Below are 22,229 nucleotides of genomic sequence, written 5' to 3' on the forward strand. Positions count from 1 at the left end.
TAAGTAAAACAGGAGAGAAATGAAATTGAATGATATTCAAGGACTATAGTAATTTTACAAAAAAGTCAAAGCAGTAAAACAGCAGATAGCGCAGAGCTGTATTGACATGGATAGAAGGAATCCAGGTATGCCTTCTATAGCTTAGTCTTCAACTTTGCTTTAGTTAAGGAGGGGAAGGACATACATGAAATTCAGGAGTGTTTTTGAAATTTTTAAAAATTAAAGAGTGAATTATTTACCACTCTGAAAAGTTACTAAAGGGGCTGGGAAATGTTTTGTATCTGATAAATGTCTTGAAAATACAATCTGTAGAAAATAATTCATTAGGCCTAAACTTAATAAAAAAGATTTCTGTGTGGACAGACTTGGCACTGATTAGGATTCCTTTGTCTATGACCTGAAAATTCTCATTTATATCAAAGAAATAGCTTCTGTTTTCTATTTATGTGTGGGATTTAGTCATTCCTACACAGAAAATGAGAATTTTCTGTATATGGATAGAATAATCTATACCTTCTCAAGGGGACAAGATTTTAAAAATTTTAGCAACTTGCTTCATTATAAATTTTTATTTCTGTATTTTTACAAAAATGGAGTCATTTATATTTTATAAATGGTGACCGATCAACATGAAAAAAATACTATTTCTTACAAATCAAGAAGCTATGAGAATGCCGGGTATTTCTGGTTATTCCATAGGCAGTATGCATAGCCCAAGATATGTTTTTGTTCCAGTGGAAATGAATGTCATTAATAGACATTTACTTTTCCCCAGGATATCCTTCTTTAAGAACATCTTTAAAGTGGAAAGTTGAGAGTAGATATATTTTATTTTTTCTCTAGGGTGTGCCTGTGGCATTAAGTGGTAGAGACATGATTGGTATTGCCAAGACAGGCAGTGGAAAAACTGCAGCCTTTATCTGGCCCATGTTGATTCATATAATGGACCAGAAGGAATTGGAACCAGGTGATGGACCAATTGCAGTGATTGTGTGTCCTACTAGGGAGCTTTGCCAACAGGTATGTGCTTTATGTAGAATGCCTTCTTTCAAATGTGAACCAACAAGGGATTAACCAGTCAAGTGGGTAGAATTACCAGGAAAAATGTATTTTTTTAATTATGGTGAAATACTCATAAAATTTCCTGTTTTAACCATTTGAAGTGTACAGTGGTATTAAGAACATTCACATTGTTGTGTTACCAGGAAACTTGGAAAATGTTATGTGTTACACATTTTCTATGTAACCAAATGCACATTTTCCTCTAAACTACTGCTGTAAGAGAAAAAAAAATGCAATGGGAATTGTTTGCATTATAAGTTCCCAGTGTTTTCCTCCTGGGTTAATTGTTTTTACTTGGTAGAAAGGCGATGACAAGGTCAGGAAGAGAAGTGAAAAAAAATGAATAACCGAGGCAAGCTTTTAGACAGCCTGTTGACTTATGGTAATGGCATTTGATTCATTTACTTTATGAATAAAGTTATGCTTTTAAAGTATTTTCTAGCTTTTGATTTTCTATGACATTGCATTCTGGGTTGTGACAGCTTTTGTTAGTGTCACAGATAGTTAATATGTCATTATGTCAATAACTTTGTAGATCCATGCAGAATGTAAGCGGTTTGGGAAAGCATATAATCTTCGGTCAGTGGCTGTGTATGGCGGAGGGAGCATGTGGGAGCAGGCCAAGGCCCTTCAGGAAGGGGCAGAGATTGTTGTGTGTACCCCAGTAAGTATGTCTTGGGTTTAAATGGCTTCTCAGCCTTTCTTGGTATGGAAAAAATGGTTAGTTATTGGAGGGAATTCCCCCAAACTGTGGTAAAGCAAGGCTGGGAGTACTCCGATGAGTGACAGCTTTTTCTTATGCTCTCCTAGAAAATGGATCTGTGGTCACTGAGAGCATCAAGATTCAGAAAGAATATGGTCAACTTCCTAGAAGAGTATAGTTTAAACATTAAAACCCATCAATAAGGCTTTAAATTAGGTCATTTCAGAATGCTTCACAAAAATAGTTCTGGCTTTTTCCCCACGGTTTAAATCACAATGTAAAGGAAGAATCTAATCGAGTTTTCAAATTTTCTGTTCTTTTGGGCTCTGTAGTACATAAAATTAGAGGCTGTCAGACCAGCGTCTATTAGAGTCTAAGATTGGAGTATTAGCCCTTTTGCCAGGAGCACAACTCTAGAAAGTTGTTATAAATGTCTTCAATCATACTTATTATTCATTTTCTGGATCTCATAGGGTCGACTGATTGATCATGTGAAGAAGAAAGCTACCAATCTTCAAAGAGTTTCTTATCTTGTGTTTGATGAAGCAGATAGAATGTTTGACATGGGATTTGGTATGCTTTAAATACTGGTTTCTTTTTTGCCCATCCTCATGATATTCGTTTTTTACATGTCTTTCTAGACTTACCCTTTTCTTTTTCTGCATGAGAGAAGCTTAAAATTCTCTTGCTTAGGGTTAGACTGTAGAGATATAGCCAAGAATAAACTAATTTTAGGAGTTCTCTCAGGAAAAGTGTATTAGGTTTGTTTGGATTGAAGGCATTTGAAAGTGCTTTTGTATATAAGAGGAATGTTTTCTCTGTGCTTTATTTTTATTCATATGCCTTTGATTTGTGGAGGTCAAGGACATGTTATTAGGTAGGTAGATGTCATGTCATTCAAGGTCCTTTGCTTTTTTGTCCTTGACTTACCAGGCTGTGCAAAAATTCTAGCTGTCTTTATTGATTGGAATACCACTGGGTCTAGCCCAGCTGGATAGAGGGTAAATGTTTCTGAGTTTCATTCTGAATGTTAGGTCTAGAAGTTAAAAAGTTTATTTAAATTCTTATAACTTCTCTTATAAAGATTTTTACTAAAATGACTTTTTCAGGCATCTCAAACTGTAGTAGAGTTATCTAATATTAATTTTACTGTTCTACTTCTTCCAGAGTACCAGGTGCGATCCATAGCCAGTCATGTCCGTCCTGACAGACAGAGTATGTATGAAACAGTTTTGTTAAGCCACTTTTGTACTCAGAATAAACCCTTACTTATTTCACACTCAATTATAGCAGCAAAAATGATCTTGTGTGTGTACTGATAAGAACCGTTAAGAGTGAGATAATTACTTGAGTTGCACAGGATCTTATAAGTCATTAGATATAAGTCACTCGTTTTTATACATAATAAAACCAAGGCTGAGAATTAAGTGACTTTCCCCATTTTATAGTTTTACTGGTGGGTAGAGGCAGTGCACAGTACAGATCTGCTGATTTGAAGAGCCTTTTCCTGAACCTTGCTGACAACCCCTGTCCTAACTGGTAATGTATGAAAATAGAATAAGAGCAAATCTTTTTTTCTAACTAAATTTAAACTTTGGGTAGGTTTAGTTTAAAAACTAAATATTTTGAATGTCACGAAGCTTAATGGTATTCAAAAAATGAGTCATACTGTTTCTTTAACAGAATTTACTTTACCTTTTAGCTCTTCTATTCAGTGCAACTTTTCGGAAAAAGATTGAAAAACTAGCCAGAGACATCCTGATCGACCCAATTAGAGTGGTGCAGGGAGATATTGGAGAGGTAAGCCTGGGTCCCTAATGGGTTATTTCTCATATTATGGAGACATGAATTAATTTCTCATTACCGAGAGGGAAAAAAAAGTGTTATTAACATACTTAGGGATGAAGCAGCATGTTTCAGATTTGCTTTAAAAAACAAGGATGGGTAGATGAAAAATTCGGTAAACTGTTGCTGATTGTTGAAACTGGGTAATGGGTGTGTGGGAGTTGATTGTGTTAACTTTTTTGGATATTTAAAATTTTTTCATAATAAAATTTTTTAAATCTTTTGATGGGGAAAAAGAAAAAAAAAAAGCAAGCTTTACCTAGAAGACTAACAGTCAGTTAGGATGGAACTGACATTTTAAATGGTTGTGGGAGGAGGCTTGTATAGCATGGAGTGGGGGTGACTTGAAAGCCGTGGTGGAAATGAGTGAAGAGTTTTTTCCTTACCTGTACATATGCCCCATATGGAAAGTTTCTCTGAACTGTGATTTGGAATTCAATTAAGGCTGCCTTGAGAATTCCTTAAGTTGTTGCGATGTTTATTAAAGAAAGTTCTATGTAGTTAGTGTTTTGACATTGTCCGATTTTCATTTTTGGGTGGGTGCCTTCTGTGTGCATGTATGAATTATACTAGGAACAGTGAGTAGAAGAGACAGAAAAGGAGCTTGATTTATTAGGGATAATCTGAATAGGCATATAGAAAAGTATTGCCAAGTATTGGGGCTTACAAATTAGTTGGTATATGTACACATCAGAGGTGACGAGGAGAGCTAAGTGATTTGAGAAAGGGACATTAGTTTTGAATTGCACTTGACTTGCCGAAGGCAGGCCCAAGGAGAAGAGGGATTGTTCAAGGAGGTTCTAGGTGCAGGTAGAAAATATGTTTGGTCCTTGTTCAGGTGCCCTGTGGCACAAGGGTCACAATCCTGTTTCATTTCTTCCTTGTCAGGCAAATGAAGATGTGACACAGATTGTGGAGATCCTCCATTCCGGGCCTAGTAAATGGAATTGGCTTACCCGGCGTCTGGTAGAGTTTACCTCTTCAGGGAGTGTCCTCCTGTTTGTTACTAAAAAGGCCAATGCTGAGGAGCTGGCCAACAACCTTAAGCAGGAAGGTCATAATCTCGGGCTGCTTCATGGAGACATGGATCAGAGTGAAAGAAACAAGGTCATTTCAGACTTTAAGAAAAAGGATATCCCAGTCCTGGTGGCCACAGATGTCGCAGGTAGAGTATGAATTTCACTAATAACCTTAGATTCCTATGTGTAAAGGTGCTCTGTCATGCTGTATTAGACCTATAATATCTGAGCAAGCTGATCGAAGGTGCTGTGCTGGCTTGGCTGTCCACGCCCTGTGTAGTAGGAATTCAGAGTGCAGTGATCGCAGTTGGAGCTTTGGGTTCCACTTTTCACTCAGTGTTTCTTTCTGAAAAAAATAATCCTCTGCAAATGGAAGATACTTGGGAGCGGGGGGAATGTTGATGCAGTTACGTTATAGGCTGTTCCCCGTGTTTTGTGTCTGAATATAGTAGGCATTTTAAATTGATTATTTAGTTGGGCATACTTCACTCAAGTTCAGAAGATTTTTTGGCTTTGTTCTGAGTTTTAATAACTACCTTTCAAAAATGTATTTTTTTCCAGAAGTTAATTTCTCAGCTTCAAGGCCCATTTGATGCTGGTTTTTAAATTTTCTTTTTCTTTTTTTTTTTTTAATATATAGTCCTGGTGCAAGAGAGAGTCCATGGCAGGTTACTGATGGCCCAGCATTATAGAATCTACAATAGAAGCATTTGTTCTAGAAAAATAACTTGTATGCCTGTATCTCAGCTCACCAAAGCATGTACTTTGCCTAACTAAGAGGAATGTTTTTAGAGATTTAGCATTTTGGGTTGCTTTGGACTCCTGATGAAGAATGAAAGAATTTGGTTGTTTTTTAAATCAGCTCGTGGTCTGGACATTCCTTCAATCAAGACTGTCATTAACTATGATGTGGCACGAGACATTGATACGCATACTCATAGGATTGGCCGCACAGGACGAGCGGGTGAGAAGGGCGTTGCCTATACCCTGCTGACTCCCAAGGACAGCAATTTTGCTGGTGACCTTGTCCGGAATTTGGAAGGAGCCAATCAGCATGTTTCCAAGGAACTCCTAGATCTGGCAATGCAGGTGAGGGGCTGGGCACACTTCGCAATGCTCTGAGCTGTAAAACTAAGTGAAAAAATTTCAGCAAACATGAGGCAGGTAACAGGAACATGTCAAGAAAAAGGTCAGGGGAGGATAGCGCTTACAAGGTACAGGTTGATATTGTAGGACATTAAAATTATCTGGTCTGTTTTTTTATCCTCTCCTTTCAGAAGCATTTGCATCAAGAAACTATTACTTTCTTTGTGCTAAAATCTGTTCCTCCAAAATTTCTACCTGCTTTCCCCATACATAGCACACTTTTTAGTAAATATAATCTCAGAGATGGCTATAATTATTATTGGCCTTCTCCGCAGTCTTCTCTTTGGCAGGGCTAAAAATGTGTGATGTCTCAAAAAAATGGTGTATAGACTTAGATCTCAGGCCTTTTACCGCCCTGAATACCAATCCAAAACGGAGGGAGGCAGTCTACCAAATTAAATCCTGAGTTGTGTTAGTATAAGCAGTCCCCAAATTACATATGGTTTAGGACGCACGTTCTGACAGTAGATATCTAGATGTTTTTCCAACCCCTAATGCCATTGTAGTGTGGCAGAGCCTGTGCTTTCAGGTCCTGGGCGTGAAGGACCCGCACTGCCCAAGAGAGTAGGATAATGTTTCCTTCCCTTTTCTGGGTGTAGAGAGACAATCCTAAACTAAAATTTTGAACAAGATATATTTTGGCCCTGGCATTCTCCTACATCTTTTTGTGCCTCAGGCTTCCTGTGCTCTCAGACTGTGATCAGATTCCTAATCAGCACCTTTGCCAGGCCTGTCTTGCCTCTCAAGACCTGTACTTTGACTGTAACATGGGATCATCAGATAAAGTTCTAAGCTCCTTCAGAGATGTTTGCATTCAGAGGAGATTGTGAATAAATCTGATTAGAAGTATTTGGCAGTGATCAAGTTCAGTGAAAATTTTTATGCTCTGTGGTAAATAAAATTTCCAGTTATGTGACTACCAGTCCTGGGTCTCTGCCCCTAGAGTTGATTCCAATAAATCTCACTTTACATAGCTTTTATCCTTTCTTTCCGAACCTAATATTTTAAAAGCTCCAGATTTTTTGTTTCAGTGATATGTATAGTGTGTTTGAAAAATAGAAGATAAATTAATTTTCCTCAAGGAATTTAGAAGTATCCAGGGTAACTAATCACTTCTCTTCTGGGAGGCCCTAGAAGGAGCAGTAAAGGAAGCCTTAGATAACAGTCAAAGTCTGACAACAGATTGGTAGATTAAACTACTGGAAAGCGCATCTGTGTTACCTGTGAATAGTTCCTTTCTTGCCATACGTATATTGGCTAAAGATGAAGCAAAAAGTTCTTCTCTCCCATTTAGCTCGTTAGTCTTGTTCTCTTCCTCTGGCTGCCTCTCCATCCCCTAGTTTAACCTTGAATTGTGTTCAATGCAGAATGCCTGGTTTCGGAAATCGCGCTTCAAAGGAGGGAAAGGCAAAAAGCTGAACATTGGCGGAGGAGGCCTAGGCTATAGGGAGCGGCCTGGCCTAGGCTCTGAGAACACGGTGAGTTCATACTATAGTAGTGCCCTTAGAGTTGGTCCTGAGTCCTGGGTGATGCTAGGACTATTTTCTATCTGAGACAACCTTCCTGAGTTCTGAACTCTGTCTAGAAGGGAGCTTTTGTTTAATCTGCTGGCTTGAGTCAATATAAAGAAGCACCTACGTGTACTTGGCTGACTAGGTGTGCTCAGGAGGTCAGTCTACATTAGCACTGGTTCTCAAATTGTGGTTCCTGGACTAGCAGCAAATGCAAACTGGTACCCTACCCTAGACCTGGTGAATCAGAAACTTTGGTGGTGAGGCCCAGCTGTCTATTTTTATAAGCCCTCTAGCAGTGGCCTAGTGCCTGCTGCTAGGAGGACATTGCTACAGAGTCAGTCTGCAAACTAGCTTTATCTTGTAACTAAACTCAGTAATGATTCCTGCACTCTCTGGGAAATGGTATCGGAGGGGGATGAGAGCTAGCTTTTCTTGACTGGCTTTTTGAACTGCCTGTTTCCTATCACTTTGATTTCCTAAACCAAGGAAGAAGGTTGCCAGTCTGCATTTCTGGAGCATTATAGTTAACTTGGTGTCTCTAATAAATAATCTATTCCCACATTACGATAATGATAATGCAGATGACACAGATGATAGTGATAGCTGATACTGAGCACTTAACATGTGTCAGGGCCATTCCAAGCAATCACAGTAACTCAGTCTTCATAACCACTCAGTGAGAGTAATTATAGATCATAAAACTGAGGCACCAGGGTTGCACACTGCCAAGTGTCGAAGCTGAGGTTCAGACTCTTCAGGGTCTAGATTCCAAAGCCTGAGCAGTCACACATATGCTTACCACCTTGTGGTTTTTTCATCAATATAATTTTGTAAGCACGTCTATGTTTGTGTGTGTAAATAATACCACATAATCAGCTTTGAACATAATGTAACCTTATTTCTGATTATTAGAGTTAATTATGGGTTGAAAAGCATAAGCATTTTTAAATGATTCTTCGTTGCAGCTTTTCTCACAAGACATAAGTAACTTAAAAAAAATATCCTGTTCACATTGCAACTCCCACTCATTTTCAGTAATTTGAGGCCCCGTCTATGCTGTTGGGCTTCCCTTCTTTTCTTCTATCTTCATGGGTGTTTATTTTTTAGGACCGAGGAAATAACAACAATGTAATGAGCAACTATGAGGCCTACAAGCCCTCCACGGGAGCCATGGGAGATCGGCTGACGGCAATGAAAGCGGCCTTTCAGGTCTGAGATAAGCATTTAGCTAAAAGAGCTTTCAGCAATGACTCTTGGGTAGAGATGAGGGGACCTAGTCTCAAGATGGTAGCTGGGTTTGTAGGCTTAATGCTGGATTAGGGTCGTCTCAACTGCTTTGTTTTGAATATACACGTACCTGTAGCTTACCTAGAAATACAAGTGTAGAGGCTGGAGAAACCCCTCTTCCTGGTCATCTACTTCAGTCACAGCCAGAGCCCGAGACGCTTGCACTAAACATGGTTGGTGTTCCCTCCCTGCCTCCACAGCCTAGTGTTGCCTATCTCCAAGGCTGTTGTAATCTGATTAATTGCCATTTTTTAGAAAAGAGAAGTTTGATTCTGTATCTTACGAACTCTGAACCCATCTTTCTTCTACACTTGCCCCTCTAGTTAGCTAGCTGGCCTTAATTTACACATTTTATCCATCTCCAGATTGATGTTTCAGTTAGGTCCCAAGATTTATTTTTCATTAATAGAGGAGCACAGAAAACACAGGATAGTGGGCCATCAGGATGCTAAAGTCACAGTGCCACGATAGCATGGATGTTATCTGGCGTGTGAATACCCAAGTTTTTGTATACTTATTCATCATTGCCAGGCTTATATAGTCAGGTTTCCTGAACTTGCTATCTAACTATTCCGGTTATCTCTCTTTCAGTCACAGTACAAGAGTCACTTTGTTGCCGCCAGTTTAAGCAACCAGAAGGCTGGAAGTTCTGCTGCTGGAGCAAGTGGATGGACAAGTGCAGGAAGCTTGAATTCTGTTCCAACTAATTCATCCCAGCAGGGCCATAACAGTCCTGACAGCCCCATTGCCAGCGCCACCAAGGGCATCCCAGGCTTTGGCAACACTGGGAACCTCAGCAGCGCCCCAGTGACCTACCCTACTGCTGGAGCTCAGGGGGTCAACAACACTGCTTCAGGAAATAACAGCCGAGAAGGGATTGGGGGTGGCAATGGGAAGAGAGAGAGATACACTGAGAACCGGGGAGGCAGCCGTCATAGTCATGGAGAGAGTGGCGGTGGCGGTGGCAGTCGGCATGGTGACAGCCCACGTCACGGAGATGGTGGTCGCCATGGAGAGGGATACCGCTACCCAGAAAGCAGCAGCCGTCATGCTGATGGCCATCGTCATGGGGAGAACAGACATGGAGGAGGTGGAGGCCGACATGGGGAGAGCCGAGGTGCAAATGACGGTCGGAATGGCGAAAGCAGGAAAGAAGGTTGCAACCGTGAGAGCAGGATGGACCCCAAGGTGGACAGCAGCAAGATGGACAAGGTGGACAGCAAGACAGATAAGACAGCTGATGGTTTTGCTGTCCCTGAGCCACCCAAGCGCAAGAAAAGTCGATGGGACAGTTAGATGGTATGTGGTGAAGTGTGAAATCAGTTGTCTTTAATTTTATTTTTAGAAAGGTTTTTGGTAACTAGGTGTCTCAGGGCTGGGTTGGGGCCCAGAGTATAAGGGCCCCCTGCCCTTAGTGGATAGCTGGAGCTTGGAGACATTACCCCTTCATCTGGGTCATTTTTCAGATGCTTTCTTAGGAAGCTTCAGTCCTTGGAAGCAGTGAGAGCTGGGAAGCTGCTTTTGGCTCTGGGTGAGCTGTGAGGGTCAGATGAGGATACCTTGGAAGAAAGGGCCTTATGGAGTACAAAACTCACTCTCAGTTTGTATCATATGTAGTGTATATTTTTTACCAAAATGTCACCTTATAAATATAAGTAATATTCTTTGTCTTAGCTTTGTTGCCAGGCAGTCCCTTTTAGGAGTTGGCTTCTGCAAACCTGATCCTTTGAGAAGTTAGGGATATTTGCAAAGTACTTTGGTCCTTCCAGACTTTTGCAGGAAAGGAAGGCATCTGATCCTAAATGGGAGTCGAGGCTCAGGTTCCCCAGCTGAGACAGGAAAAGGCAGCCTGCTTCACCCAGAGTCGCTCTTATTGAAGGGGGAAAGATGATCCTAAAAATAGGATCACTCCAGGTCTGAAGTGTTGCTAAATTAAAAAAAAATAAAAACCCAACAACAGCTTTTAACTGTCTATTTTATTGTATTTTTTTTTTTAACTTGGCACAATGGTAGAAAATCTTTTGCTGAAATGATTTTGATGATTTTTGTTCTATCTTGTTTATAAAAGAAATATACATACTTTGAATTTTGTGACTTTGTGAAGGTTTCTTTAAGATGTGCATTCCTTTCTGCTTGCTCTAGTAAATGTTTTACTACTGGGACTTATGGATTGTCTGTCATTTCTACTTCACGAGTCAGTATATGTTAAATATGACTTAGAACAGTGTAGCACAGGAGTTACCACTTAATGAGAACTGAACTGTTAGAAAAGGTATCTGGCACCATGGTTTTATTCAAAAAAAGATGGAAGACTGGAGGCCTGTTTGCCTAGGAACAGACTAAAATGAATGCCGCCCCAACACTGAACCTCCCCTCATGATTTAAAAAGGTGTGACTTTTCATCTAGTGCCCCTCGTTCTTCATGGAAGGGTTGGGGGTGTTGCAGCACTGACAGGACATTGCAGCAGGGCTCTGGAGACCTTCAGGCAACGGATGTCCTCACCGCTAGGGTCCACCGTGAGACTCGAGGTGCCCCACCTCACTGTCTTTTCAGGTGAGTGCAACGCGAGCAAGGGTAGGGCTGGTACCATGGAGGCCAGACTGTCCGTTCGCCGCCTGCTCAGAGGACCTGGTGCTCTGCTCACTTCCGCCGGCTTTTCTTCTTCTGCTCCTTTCGTTGCTGTGCTCTTTGGTCCTTCTTCATCCTTGAGTCTACCACCTTGAAGTGACCTCTGACTCCAGCTGGCCTTCGCACTTTGCGGCCCACGCCTTTTTTGGCTACAACATAGGTGACTTGGCGTTTCTCTTTGCCCAGCCCAGCCTTTTTGTAGAGACTGTAAACGGAAGAAACAGGTTAGAAGCTTTCTGCCGCTCTTTAACCACGCACCTTCGTGGGTGACCTGCCCCCATTACCTTCGCAGTTGTGCCACTTTCTCTCGTTCTGAGATGTCCACCGTGTTCACCACAGCTTCTGCCTTCTTTTTGGTTTGCTCCAGCTTCTTCAGCATCTGTGTGGGGCTCTCAGTGAGGCTGACTTCCCTCACCTCTGTCCCACCCACCTCTCACCTCAGGCAGCCCCACTACTTACCCTCCGTTTCTTTCTGGCTTTAGCCTCAGCCACTTTCTTGATGGGCCGCGCGTTGATTTCCCGCCAGCGTTTCCGGTAATGCTCCACCTCCTTCTTGTCAATAGGCAACTGCCGTATCCTGTGCTGCTTTTCCTCCTGCACAAACCAGTCTGGAAGCTCCCCCTCCTCCTCATTAAATGTATACCTAGGCAGAGAGGACACCGGCCCTGATGAACACTCCAGGCTTTCTAGAGAAGAAACCACCACTTACCGACCCCACCCTAGGCACCTTTTCAGGATTTTCTGGCCCCCTTACCGGCTGAAGGAGTCGTCTATGAGGTCTCGCTTGGCCTTTTTGGAAGAGGCAATAATGGCACCTAAAGCAAGGCCTTCAGGGTCCAGTATCCGATGTTTCACTAGAGAAGGAAAGAGAAAAGTCCAAGCTCGATCCCATATCGAAACTTCCGTTGTCTCCTCCCATTCCGCTGGGTGCAGACCCACTCACCCGGGTCCTCGATAGGCACTATTTCAAACCCATCATCATCTGACTTAGGCCCACGGCTTCTCTTCTTACGGTGGTGTGGCTCCCGACTGCGGAAGAGGGGAGGACCGTGTGTGATGCCCCACCATTCCCCGCCCCACTCAGACCCACTCCTGCCTCTGCTCAACCTTGGCTCTTACTTGAAACTGCTTGGGAAGCGTCTGAAAATCCTGCCACCCAGGCTGTACTGCAGACCACTTAAATCAGCATCATAAGTATTTTTAAAGTTCTTTCTTTATAGCCAAGGTTGAAATTCTCTAACTTGGAGAAATGGTTAGAACCTCTGCTGCCTCTTCATCCCTTCTCGCGTCAGCTGCAACCACTCACCTCTCTTCATCCTCACTGCTGCTGCTATCACTGTCTGAGCTGTCGTTGCTTTCTTCTACCCCAGGGCCAGTCGCAGCCTCTGTCCCCGATGGAGTCTCTGCCTCTTTAGGGGCCTCATCCTGGCACCGGGGAGGTTTTCTCTCAGTCTTCAAACTGGAAGGCGGCGGTGGTGGTGGTGGTGGTAGTTGAGGTGGTTGAGCCTGCCCCTTCCGACGGCTCTCGTTCAGCAGCTGGGCCTGACTGATCTCCAGGGCCTCGTCAGCATCATCCTCAATCCCAGTGAAGCTGTCCTGTCATGGGGATTGGAATCTTCAGCCACCTTTCCCTGGGAATGCCAATTCCCTGTCTGGGCCCCCAGCCTCCTCTTACCTTTGAGAACCACAGGTTGGCTTGTTCTTCCCGCAGGACCGCCTTGTCCTCCAGTGGTACCAGCAGTGGATTCTCCTCTTCCTCCTCCTCTTTTTTCTCATCTACAAATCGTACACTGTAGGCCCAAGGAAAGTGGGTGAAGGATCAGTGCCCTGGCGAACTTGCTCAACACCCCACTCCCTGTGGCGACACCTGCCACCAACTCCGCTTCAGCTTCAGGACTCCAGTTGAGGGCGTCAGCATTCCCTCGTGCACATGGCAACCCCCACCTTACCGCCTTCGGTCCTTTAGACTCTGAGGTCCTCTGACTCCTGCCAGCTCCTCTGGATCCAGGTCACTGTCCAGAGATGCGTCATCCTCCTCCTCACTCTCCGATACGTAGATGTCATCTCTTGGCAGATCGGACAGAAACGTGTCTGCAGCACTCATATCCCCTTGTGTTACCTCCTTTAACAACTAAAGTTTGACAGAAACACATCAAGGGTACTCAAAAGGGACATACTGCTTTTTTCCTGTGTCCATTATCTTAGTTTGTCCTCAGCAACATCAGGACATAGACTGTGACATACACGCTTTACAGACAGGGACGTGATGGCTAGGGCTGTTTAAAACTTCCCATTCTAGACCAGGTCACTGATCTGTCCCACGCAGCTACCTTGTCTTTGATGGCGGCAGAAATAGGTTTATGGAAAAGTACCCCACAGCCTACATAGAATCAAATCTTAAAATGTTCTAAAACTGGTTTTTCTTTAAAAAGATTACTCTCAGAAGGCACCTCATCATCTTCTGGAAATAATACAATCTATATTTTGTTTCCACTGAGTTAAGGTGCCCAGATGACATACATCTTTTTTATTCTCCAACTCTGGTAGGCGGGTTCTATTCTCTTACGGATGTGGGAACTGCAGCAAAGGACAGACAGGTGGTCTGCGCCAGGCCCACTGCGCTCCACTGCCCCTCCCACACAGCAGATGACCTGGCTTCCATTCCCACACTAACGCTACAAAAGCTCCTTTTGCTTGTGGCACTGCTTTTATTGGGAAGAGCAGAGTCTCCAGCACACAGCAGAAAGCACCATCCAGTAGCCACGGGCGCCAAGGTGCTAACTTGGTCTCACTGAACTGAAGAACAATGTTCCCCTAAGGGAAACCTTCCATCACTCACGCTGGTAACCCAGGTACCTTGACCGCATCTACTCTAACCTTGCTTCTTGCCGAGTGCATCTTAGTTCTTCCGTTCTTATGTATCACATATCACGTGTGTGCGCACACACCATAACCTAGTTCTATAAGAATAAATCTGTATCATACTTATGAATTTTCCTAATTTCATCATGTTAGGTGTCTGTTCCTTCCTGGCCTTTGAAACAAAAGGCTCTCATTTTTTCCCCCAGTCTCCCCTCACTGAGTCATATACATACTTTTGGGTGAAGACAGAAACCATTTACCATGATCATGTAGCACGTTAAGAAAGAAAGATCCGATCCTCACCCCCTTCCAAATGCCCGAACGAATCCTCCCGTCTTCTCAGTCTGTGCCAGCCCTGCCTCACCTGGTGACCTCGGATGGTGCGCAGGGAGAACATGCCAGTCTCCCCTTCGTCTGCGATAGAAACTCCAGGAAGATCCATTTTTAGCTCCACACGCTCCCGCTGCTTTCTCTGCTCACGCAGCAGCTTCTTTTTTTTCCTGAGGAGTCAATTTAAGGAATTTTAGAAACCTGCCTCGCTCTGAAGAGCCCCCACCCACGCCTTCATTCTCTTCTCCCACCTCCACACGCAACTCTGCGGGGGGTGGAGGTGCACCAACCTGCAAGGCCTCCTCACCTCTTTAATTCCGCCACCTCCTGGGCCTTCATCTCTGCCAGGGTCCGATTCAGCTGTTCCTCCTCTTCCTCCTCAGAGGGCTGCCTCACGGTCCCAGCTGTTGACTCCTCCTCACCTTCTTCCTCTTCCTCTCCCGAGCTGAGGCTGACAAAACAGTCCAAGGAGTTCGGTCATCTTCCCAGGCGCTCTCCCCTAGCACCCAGTCAACACCCACCCTGCTTTAGTCCCCCCTCACTTGATGTCCAGTGCCTTCGCTTGCTCCTTCAGCTTCTTGGCCACATGTCGCCGGAGCTTCGTTCTCCAGTTCAGTAGTGACCTGCCACAGAAATACCATTATTGACCTTACTCTCTCCCTCTTTGTCCTTACCTCCTCTGTTTTAGGCTCACCCTCCAAATTTCACATTCGAGTCACATAAATCCTAGAGCTCAGATCCCCACCCCAAATCTCTATCGTAGCAACATCCTGTTACCAGAAATCCAAAGTCATGGCCTTCAGATGCCTTTCTCTGCTTTTGAGGCCCCAGGCACCTACGCCCGCCCCTACTGCGTACCTAAGCTCCTTACGCCCCAGCACTTTGATATCCTGACAGCTCATTCGTATATCCTCAGTGGTAGCTGGATGCTGTGCCAACTCTTCGTCATCTATCGAGATCTGTTGGGAGGAGGGAAAGGAATCAGTTAAAATTTTCATATCATGTTTCTGGGGCTCCCTGATACCTCTTAACTGTAGGAACTCACTTCACTGGCTTTGGAGAGGAAGTCAACAGGGTTGGCAGCTCGGAGGAAGTCAGTGACTGAGGTGCGGTGATAGAGAGTGAGGTCACCCTCAGCATAGCCTTCAGCCTTAGAGAAGAAAATAAAGGTTGAGCAGTCCCTTCTGGGGTGTCTGTAGGACTCACCAGGCCCAATCTCCCCAGTTTTTGGACGTCAGAGTGGCCATGTTCCCCAAACACACCTTTGGTTTCTTCTTAGTCACCAATTCAGTAACAGTCTTGGCTTGGACTTCGACCTCCTTGAAGGCAAATTTGGGGTCAAAAAACTTATTGTCAACCTTATCAGGAGCCAGGAACCCTAAGACGACAGCACATGTAAGAAAGTGTGCTTTGGTGGTTGGAGACTGAGTCAAGAGAAAAGAACAGAGTGATGCGTACCCTGGCAGACTACAAAGATTTCTGCAGACTCATGGCGAGAGGCTTGGGGCTTGGTGGCCTGGACATGGCGAAACAGCTGCTGAAAGATCCACAGTAGGGGCTGATAGTCACGGGAACGGAAAACCTTTGTGATGAAGCAGCCTCCACGGGCCAGAAAATCACAAGCTAGACGCAGAGCCATCAGTGTCAAATGGGCTGTGAGAGAAAGATAGTTAGATGTGGACCTCTGCAGCCTAAGGGGGCATGCCCATCTCCCCCATCTCCACGCCCTTGACCCCTGGCACCTTGTGAGTAAGCATCATGGACCCAGCTAGCCCCAACGTTGGGGGCCCCATCGTTGAGCACAACATCAACTTTCCAGGTCTTCAGCTCCTTCCTCAATGCCTACAGAGAAGGGGGAGGGGGGGGGACGGGTTATGGCAACAGAAACACAGGAATGGCTAAAATGGAGTCCCTGATTCAGCCATTTGTCTACCCAGTCATTTGTTGAGTGCCCACCATGGGCCAAATACTGTGCCAGGCACAGGGAACACAATGATAAATAAAAATAACATGTCACCTTCTTGGAGCTTAGTCTACTAGTAAACCCACTGTAAAGGATTTCACTGAAATCTCTGTACTTCTTCCAAACACCTCATTCCTGACCAAACAAAAGCTGGAGTAGACACAAGGCATATCTCAGGCTTAGAGACCATCATGCAGGCACTGCCCAAGGCATGATAAACAGGAAAAATCTTGCTACCAGAAGATTTGGGTGGGAAGAGGCACTGAGGTGGATGTTTACATACAAAGGGAACAAATAAAGGCGACAAAAAGAGAGATTCCTATCACCTGCCTACAGCGTTCTGTTGTGATGTCCTCTTGGAGTGTCACCACATTGGGAATAGGCTTGATTGGAACCAAGTCCACCCCTGGAAAAAACAGGTCAGAATACTGCCTCAAGCAGGAAGAAAACAAAGGTACAACACAATACCTCATATCCCCACTCCTAAAAAACCTTCGAGAGCCACCTGTCACTCACCCACAATAAGGCTGGATACAGGCATAAACTTGGCAGCCACCTGCAGCCTATAAAAGAGAAATACAGATTAAAATACCCAGGACTGGCCCTTCCTCTCCCACCTGCGGGTGTTTGGAGCCCTGCCAAGTACAGTGGCCAGAGCATGCATGTCCTCTGAACATGTTCCAAACTTTTTCTCTGCAGCGGAAGTGCTGGAGAGTGCAGAAATTAAGGTTGGTGTTATCGTATTCCTCCGTCTCCCAATGAAACTTCCAGTCATCCAAGGCCAAAACCCAAAGAGGCCACCAAAAGTGACAGATGGCGGTCGTTACGCACCATCCCCCTGGCGCAGCACACAGGTCCAGCAAGGCTCTGGCTTTCTGCAGGAACTGAAAGCGGCGATTCAGCTGAATCAGCTTGAAAGCAGAGCGGGAACGATAACCTGGGGGCGATGACAAAATTGTAAGTCCGCGGAGTGCTCTCCCAGCGAGATTTCTGCGGCCTCACAGCCCACTACTTCTGCGGTAAAAAAAATCCCTCAGTATTCGGAAAGGAGATGACCCCAAGGTCGCTCGTTCGCGAGCTCGCAGGAGGCCTGAACCTTGACTCACCTGTCTCCTTCGCCAAGTGATAGAACTTGTCTCGCCGGCTCTTCCCGACTTTGCCCTTCTTGCCCATGGTAGAACGAGAGTGTGTCACTCAATCTGAGAAGAAAGCATAAACTGGAGCGTCTCTTCCCCGAGCACTAGATGCCGTTTTCCGTTCCCTGCTTACTGTAGTGATTACACTCTACACTTTAACCAACAAGACTCAACACCAGCCTGCGCCGTTTTCAGCACTTTTGGAGCAGCACATGGAGGCAGCAAACTACTTCCGCTTCCGCTTGCGACGCTTGCGTCCCCGGCTGTAAGTTTTCGGCCATTTTGAGTGTGCCCTCAAAAAAGAATAATTTTCTCTACTGTCTGTCGGCGAACCTTATAAGTTGGAAGGTGGGACCAAGAGAGCAGATTACTTACACTAAAACCGACTTTCTAGAGAGCAACATTTAGGAGTTCCGTGACCTCGTCGCCCCCTTCCAAAGCTCCTCACCTCTCTTGGGCCCCCTCCCATCATGGCCCCTGTTATTTGTTGTCGTCTCTCCGCACACCCCGCCCATTGACCCGGAACTCTTCTCTACCTCCGTCTTCGGGCTCCACGCCCCTGCTTTCTGAGCCTGCGCGCCGAGCCGGCTCGGGAGCCCGCGGCGCAGGGAAAATGGCGCTTGACGGACCAGAGCAGGTACGGCGGCGTCGATGGCCGGGTGGGGACCGGGGCCGGGTGCGGAGCAGGAAGGATCCGAGGTGGGCCGCCGGCCTGGCCAAGACGGTCGAGTGGGCTAGGCGTGTTGGAGGTGGGTGGACTGATCTAGATTGGGCCCTGCCTGAGACCGGATCTGCTGTGTCAGCGCCGCCCCGACAGGTCAGGGCAGGGCCAGGGGAGGAGGACACAGTGGAAGCGGAGTGATGGGAGTGGGAACGCGCCTGTCTGCGAGTCGCAAGAGACAGGGCACCCGTCCTCCTTACTGGCTCCGCCTGTGGTAATAACACCTCGGGTAGGTATAGCGCCAGACTCGGTACAAAGCGCTCCCGCGTGTATCGTTTCTTGATCCTCCTGAAAGTCTTCAGAGGTAGTCAGCATCCACATTCTGCTTTTAGTTTAGTCATGAGGGAAATGGAGGGTTCTGAAGAAATGGAATGAGAGAGTAGAACCCCAGTCTTAAAACTCCAAGGTCCAAGCTGGAAGTGGCTTTATCCCTTGAATAGTTATAGCTTGTTTAATAATTACACTGTGTCTTCAGATGGAGCTGGAAGAGGGGAAGGCAGGCAGCGGACTCCGCCAATATTATCTATCCAAGATTGAAGAACTCCAGGTGAGGACGGACTCCAGAAGTCCAGAGGGAGCTAGAAGGGGGATGAAAGATTGATGGAGCAGATTTCTACAAATCCATATAATTCCACTGGGGGCGCAGTGGAAGAAGTAATAGTTTGTTATACACACTCAAGAGTCAAACAGAAAAGGTACCCCTAGCCAAAGGCCATTCCTTTTGCAAGAAGCCTGATTGAGAGGGTTTCCAATAAAAGGAACAATACAGGGTCAGGAGAAGAGAGTTTTCAGAGAGGGTTTGGAACAGAGTGAGAATGTAAGGGAAGACAGAATTGAAGAATCTGACAAATGCTGATTCCGTGATACTAAATGAAATTGGGTGACCCAGGTCTCTAACCTAAAGATGTGGCAGGGACTATAGACATAAGGAAAATAACTAACATATATATTGCATGGAGGAAAGCCACAGGGGAAATACCTTAACTCTAGGTATATTTGCAGGTATTACATTTGGTTTACCATTTTTGAAATGCACCTGTGTGTGATTTTATTTGTTCCTCACAACAATCCTGAAAAGAGGCAAGGTAGGTGATGCTTTGCCCACTTGCAGTTTGGTAGCAGTACTAGACCTTTCCTCAGCTTTACCTGGCTGTTAATTGGCAGCAGGGGGACTAGAAATTAGGCTTCTGACTCAAAAGTTAGTTATCGTTTTACTCTAGCATGTTGATATGCTGCCCTGTAAGAAACTGACTACATAAGACAGCTGCAACTTTTCTCCATAGGGGTTTGTTATTCCTGGACTAATGTTAGACAAGCGGCATTTTTTGATGGCTGCTCTAGGCTCCAGAGGACAGGCCAGGGTCTTTAAAATCACATCGGAGGATCTAAAACGACATGCGGATGCCCTGTGCTCATCCCTCACTCAGCTCATACCAGCCTCTGAAGGTGTTGGCCAGGATCTTAATCTCCTCCTGTTTCCTGCCCTTTGTTTCTTGTTCTCCATAGCTGATTGTGAATGATAAGAGCCAAAATCTCCGGAGGCTGCAGGCACAGAGGAATGAGCTTAATGCAAAAGGTGAGGGGAGAAAAATGGGAAGGCTGCATGTAGGCATTCAGTCAGAGGTCTGACTGTTCAAATCTCCCTGAATTGAGTTTTCACACTGGTGCTTTTTTCTCCCGGTCCAAGGCGATACTCTGCATTATTAAATAGTTCACATGCGCATCTCATCCAGCCCCACTGCAGCCTTCTTGAAAACATGACTTTTGACTTTCTTTTTGTGGCCTTCCCTTCAGAATTTCAAAATACTGCTTCGTTCATGCACATTCAGTTGAGACGTACGGGAGAGACACCTAAGAACCTGGGTGACTGACCGCTATGTCTGTTTTCCATCTAGTTCGCCTACTGCGGGAGGAGCTACAGCTGCTGCAGGAACAGGGCTCCTACGTGGGGGAAGTGGTCCGGGCCATGGATAAGAAGAAAGTGTTGGTTAAGGTAAAGGCGGCATGACCCGGGGACCACCCGCTGCCTTCATAGACCTTTCTATGTAGCCTTGGCAAGAACATTGTTGTCATCTTATTTGAGAACTTTCGGATCTTCCTGGGTGAGGTTGGTGATTTGGTGGCTATCAGGGAAGATCATGAGCACTTGTTTCTTTAGGTACATCCTGAGGGCAAGTTTGTCGTAGACGTGGACAAGAACATTGACATCAACGACGTGAGTGTAGCAGGTGAGGTGGGAGGTTGGGTCAGCTCTCACTATACCACATCCTGAAACTCTCTCCCATCACCCAGGTGACACCCAATTGCCGAGTGGCTCTAAGAAATGATAGCTACACTCTGCACAAGATCCTGCCCAATAAGGTAGACCCACTGGTGTCACTGATGATGGTGGAGAAGGTGCCAGATTCAACTTATGAGATGATTGGTGGACTGGACAAGCAGATCAAGGAGATCAAAGAAGTCATCGAGCTGCCCGTTAAGCATCCTGAGCTCTTTGAAGCGCTGGGCATTGCACAGCCCAAGGTGAGAAGCAGGGCTTCTGTGGGAGGGCCCTGCTGTCCCCGGGCCAGACTGAGTGCGGGCCTCCCACTGAAGAGGCACTGAGGTGGGTGGGATATAAACTCCAGAAGGGACCTTGATGTTCATTTTTTTGTATCTCTGAGTGTCTAGCATGGGGTATGGCAGAGCAAGCACTCAGTAAGTGTTCATTGAATGAAATGTGGGGCTGGCTTTCTGCCGAGTCCTGCTGTTGTTCTCTAGGGAGTGCTGCTGTATGGACCCCCAGGCACTGGGAAGACACTGTTGGCCCGGGCTGTGGCTCATCATACAGACTGTACCTTTATTCGTGTCTCTGGCTCTGAGTTGGTACAGAAATTCATCGGGGAAGGTAACTGCTGCTATAAATGTGAAAAGCAAGTAGAAGTGAGGGGGTGGAGGTGAGGGTAGAGCGCTCATCAGCTTCTTAATGCCAGCTTGGCCTCAACACAGGGGCAAGAATGGTGAGAGAGCTGTTTGTCATGGCACGAGAACATGCTCCATCTATCATCTTCATGGATGAAATTGACTCCATCGGTTCCTCACGGCTGGAGGGGGGTTCTGGAGGGGATAGTGAAGTGCAGCGCACAATGCTGGAGTTGCTCAACCAGCTGGATGGCTTCGAGGCCACCAAGAATATCAAGGTAAGGTGGTGCCTGCTGTAGGATGAGCCAAGGGAAGGCCCCAGGTGAAATGCGGCCTGAGGAAGGCGCTTAGCTGATACCATGTTCTTTCTCTACTCAGGTTATTATGGCTACTAATAGGATTGATATCCTAGACTCAGCTTTGCTGCGCCCAGGGCGCATCGACAGGAAAATTGAATTCCCACCCCCTAACGAGGAGGTTCGTGATGGGTAGTGCTGGGAGCGGCTGTGGCTATTGGGGTAGGTGTTGGGGCTCAGGATTTTCCTCCTCCATTGCTAGGCTCGGCTGGACATCTTGAAGATCCATTCTCGAAAAATGAACCTGACCCGGGGGATCAACCTGAGGAAAATTGCTGAGCTCATGCCAGGAGCATCAGGGGCTGAAGTGAAGGTAATTGGAGGACGCAAGGGATTGGAGGCAGAAGCAGGAAGCTCTGGATTCATGGGCACGACAACAGCCTTTGTCTTCCTTTCCCTGCTCAGGGTGTGTGCACTGAAGCCGGCATGTATGCCCTGCGGGAACGGCGAGTCCATGTCACCCAGGAGGACTTTGAGATGGCAGTAGCCAAGGTACAGGCCTCTCTCTTTTCTGCCTTTGCTGATGGTGGCTCTGGAACAGTGGGGATAGGGCCTCCGTTCACCCAGTTTATAACTTAATTCTCTTTCTCTAGGTCATGCAGAAGGATAGTGAGAAAAACATGTCCATCAAGAAGCTATGGAAGTAAAGTGGATTTCTCTTGTGTGGATCCCTCAAATAAAGCTCTGCAGGACAAGCCCTTTGGGATTTCAGTCTGTTACTGAATGGCCGCACTACTCAATGACCAGGTCTGGAT

The 22,229-nt window shown here is 45.6% G+C and overlaps 3 protein-coding genes across 7 annotated transcripts in view; 2 read left to right on the forward strand and 1 right to left on the reverse strand.

The window, feature by feature from the left end:
- The window catches only part of DDX42 (DEAD-box helicase 42), a 29,159-nt gene extending 18,421 nt beyond the window's left edge, over positions 1-10,738 (forward strand). For all 4 annotated transcript variants that reach the window (XM_016128511.2, XM_016128528.2, XM_016128518.2 and 1 more), the window contains 10 exons: positions 844-1,020; positions 1,598-1,726; positions 2,239-2,338; positions 2,933-2,980; positions 3,468-3,565; positions 4,499-4,775; positions 5,492-5,718; positions 7,143-7,253; positions 8,397-8,498; positions 9,168-10,738. In XM_016128511.2, coding sequence (XP_015983997.1) covers positions 844-1,020; positions 1,598-1,726; positions 2,239-2,338; positions 2,933-2,980; positions 3,468-3,565; positions 4,499-4,775; positions 5,492-5,718; positions 7,143-7,253; positions 8,397-8,498; positions 9,168-9,872 — 1,974 coding nt within the window. In that variant the 3' untranslated portion in view covers positions 9,873-10,738. The remainder of the gene's footprint in view (positions 1-843; positions 1,021-1,597; positions 1,727-2,238; positions 2,339-2,932; positions 2,981-3,467; positions 3,566-4,498; positions 4,776-5,491; positions 5,719-7,142; positions 7,254-8,396; positions 8,499-9,167) is intronic.
- On the reverse strand, positions 10,535-17,986 carry FTSJ3 (FtsJ RNA 2'-O-methyltransferase 3). Its single transcript, XM_016128551.2, has 21 exons — positions 17,872-17,986; positions 17,467-17,559; positions 17,192-17,297; positions 16,877-16,923; positions 16,687-16,766; positions 16,140-16,239; positions 15,856-16,050; positions 15,660-15,775; positions 15,443-15,547; positions 15,256-15,356; positions 14,940-15,020; positions 14,705-14,848; positions 14,432-14,567; positions 13,155-13,336; positions 12,881-12,995; positions 12,512-12,801; positions 12,149-12,234; positions 11,960-12,059; positions 11,665-11,848; positions 11,490-11,584; positions 10,535-11,410 (listed from the first exon to the last, which is right to left on the reverse strand). Exons 2-21 carry the CDS (start codon positions 17,531-17,533, stop codon positions 11,218-11,220), a joined length of 2,523 nt encoding a protein of 840 aa, XP_015984037.2. The 5' UTR covers positions 17,534-17,559; positions 17,872-17,986; the 3' UTR covers positions 10,535-11,217.
- Positions 17,987-18,040: 54 nt separating this feature from the next.
- On the forward strand, positions 18,041-22,180 carry PSMC5 (proteasome 26S subunit, ATPase 5). 2 transcript variants are annotated; one of them, XM_016128681.2, is made up of 12 exons: positions 18,041-18,133; positions 18,693-18,764; positions 19,724-19,793; positions 20,113-20,210; positions 20,376-20,432; positions 20,510-20,740; positions 20,978-21,104; positions 21,206-21,396; positions 21,497-21,595; positions 21,677-21,787; positions 21,880-21,966; positions 22,068-22,172. In XM_016128681.2, exons 1-12 carry the CDS (start codon positions 18,110-18,112, stop codon positions 22,119-22,121), a joined length of 1,221 nt encoding a protein of 406 aa, XP_015984167.1. In that variant the 5' UTR covers positions 18,041-18,109; the 3' UTR covers positions 22,122-22,172. The 2 variants fall into 2 exon arrangements, with proteins under 2 accessions (XP_015984167.1, XP_015984176.1); XM_016128690.2 differs by lacking the exon at positions 18,041-18,133 and adding an exon at positions 18,325-18,446 and having other exon boundaries at positions 22,068-22,180.
- The last annotated feature ends 49 nt before the right edge of the window (positions 22,181-22,229 follow it).

The sequence above is a fragment of the Rousettus aegyptiacus genome, unplaced genomic scaffold (assembly GCF_014176215.1).
Source record: "Rousettus aegyptiacus isolate mRouAeg1 unplaced genomic scaffold, mRouAeg1.p scaffold_m13_p_6, whole genome shotgun sequence".
Lineage (NCBI taxonomy): Eukaryota > Metazoa > Chordata > Mammalia > Chiroptera > Pteropodidae > Rousettus > Rousettus aegyptiacus.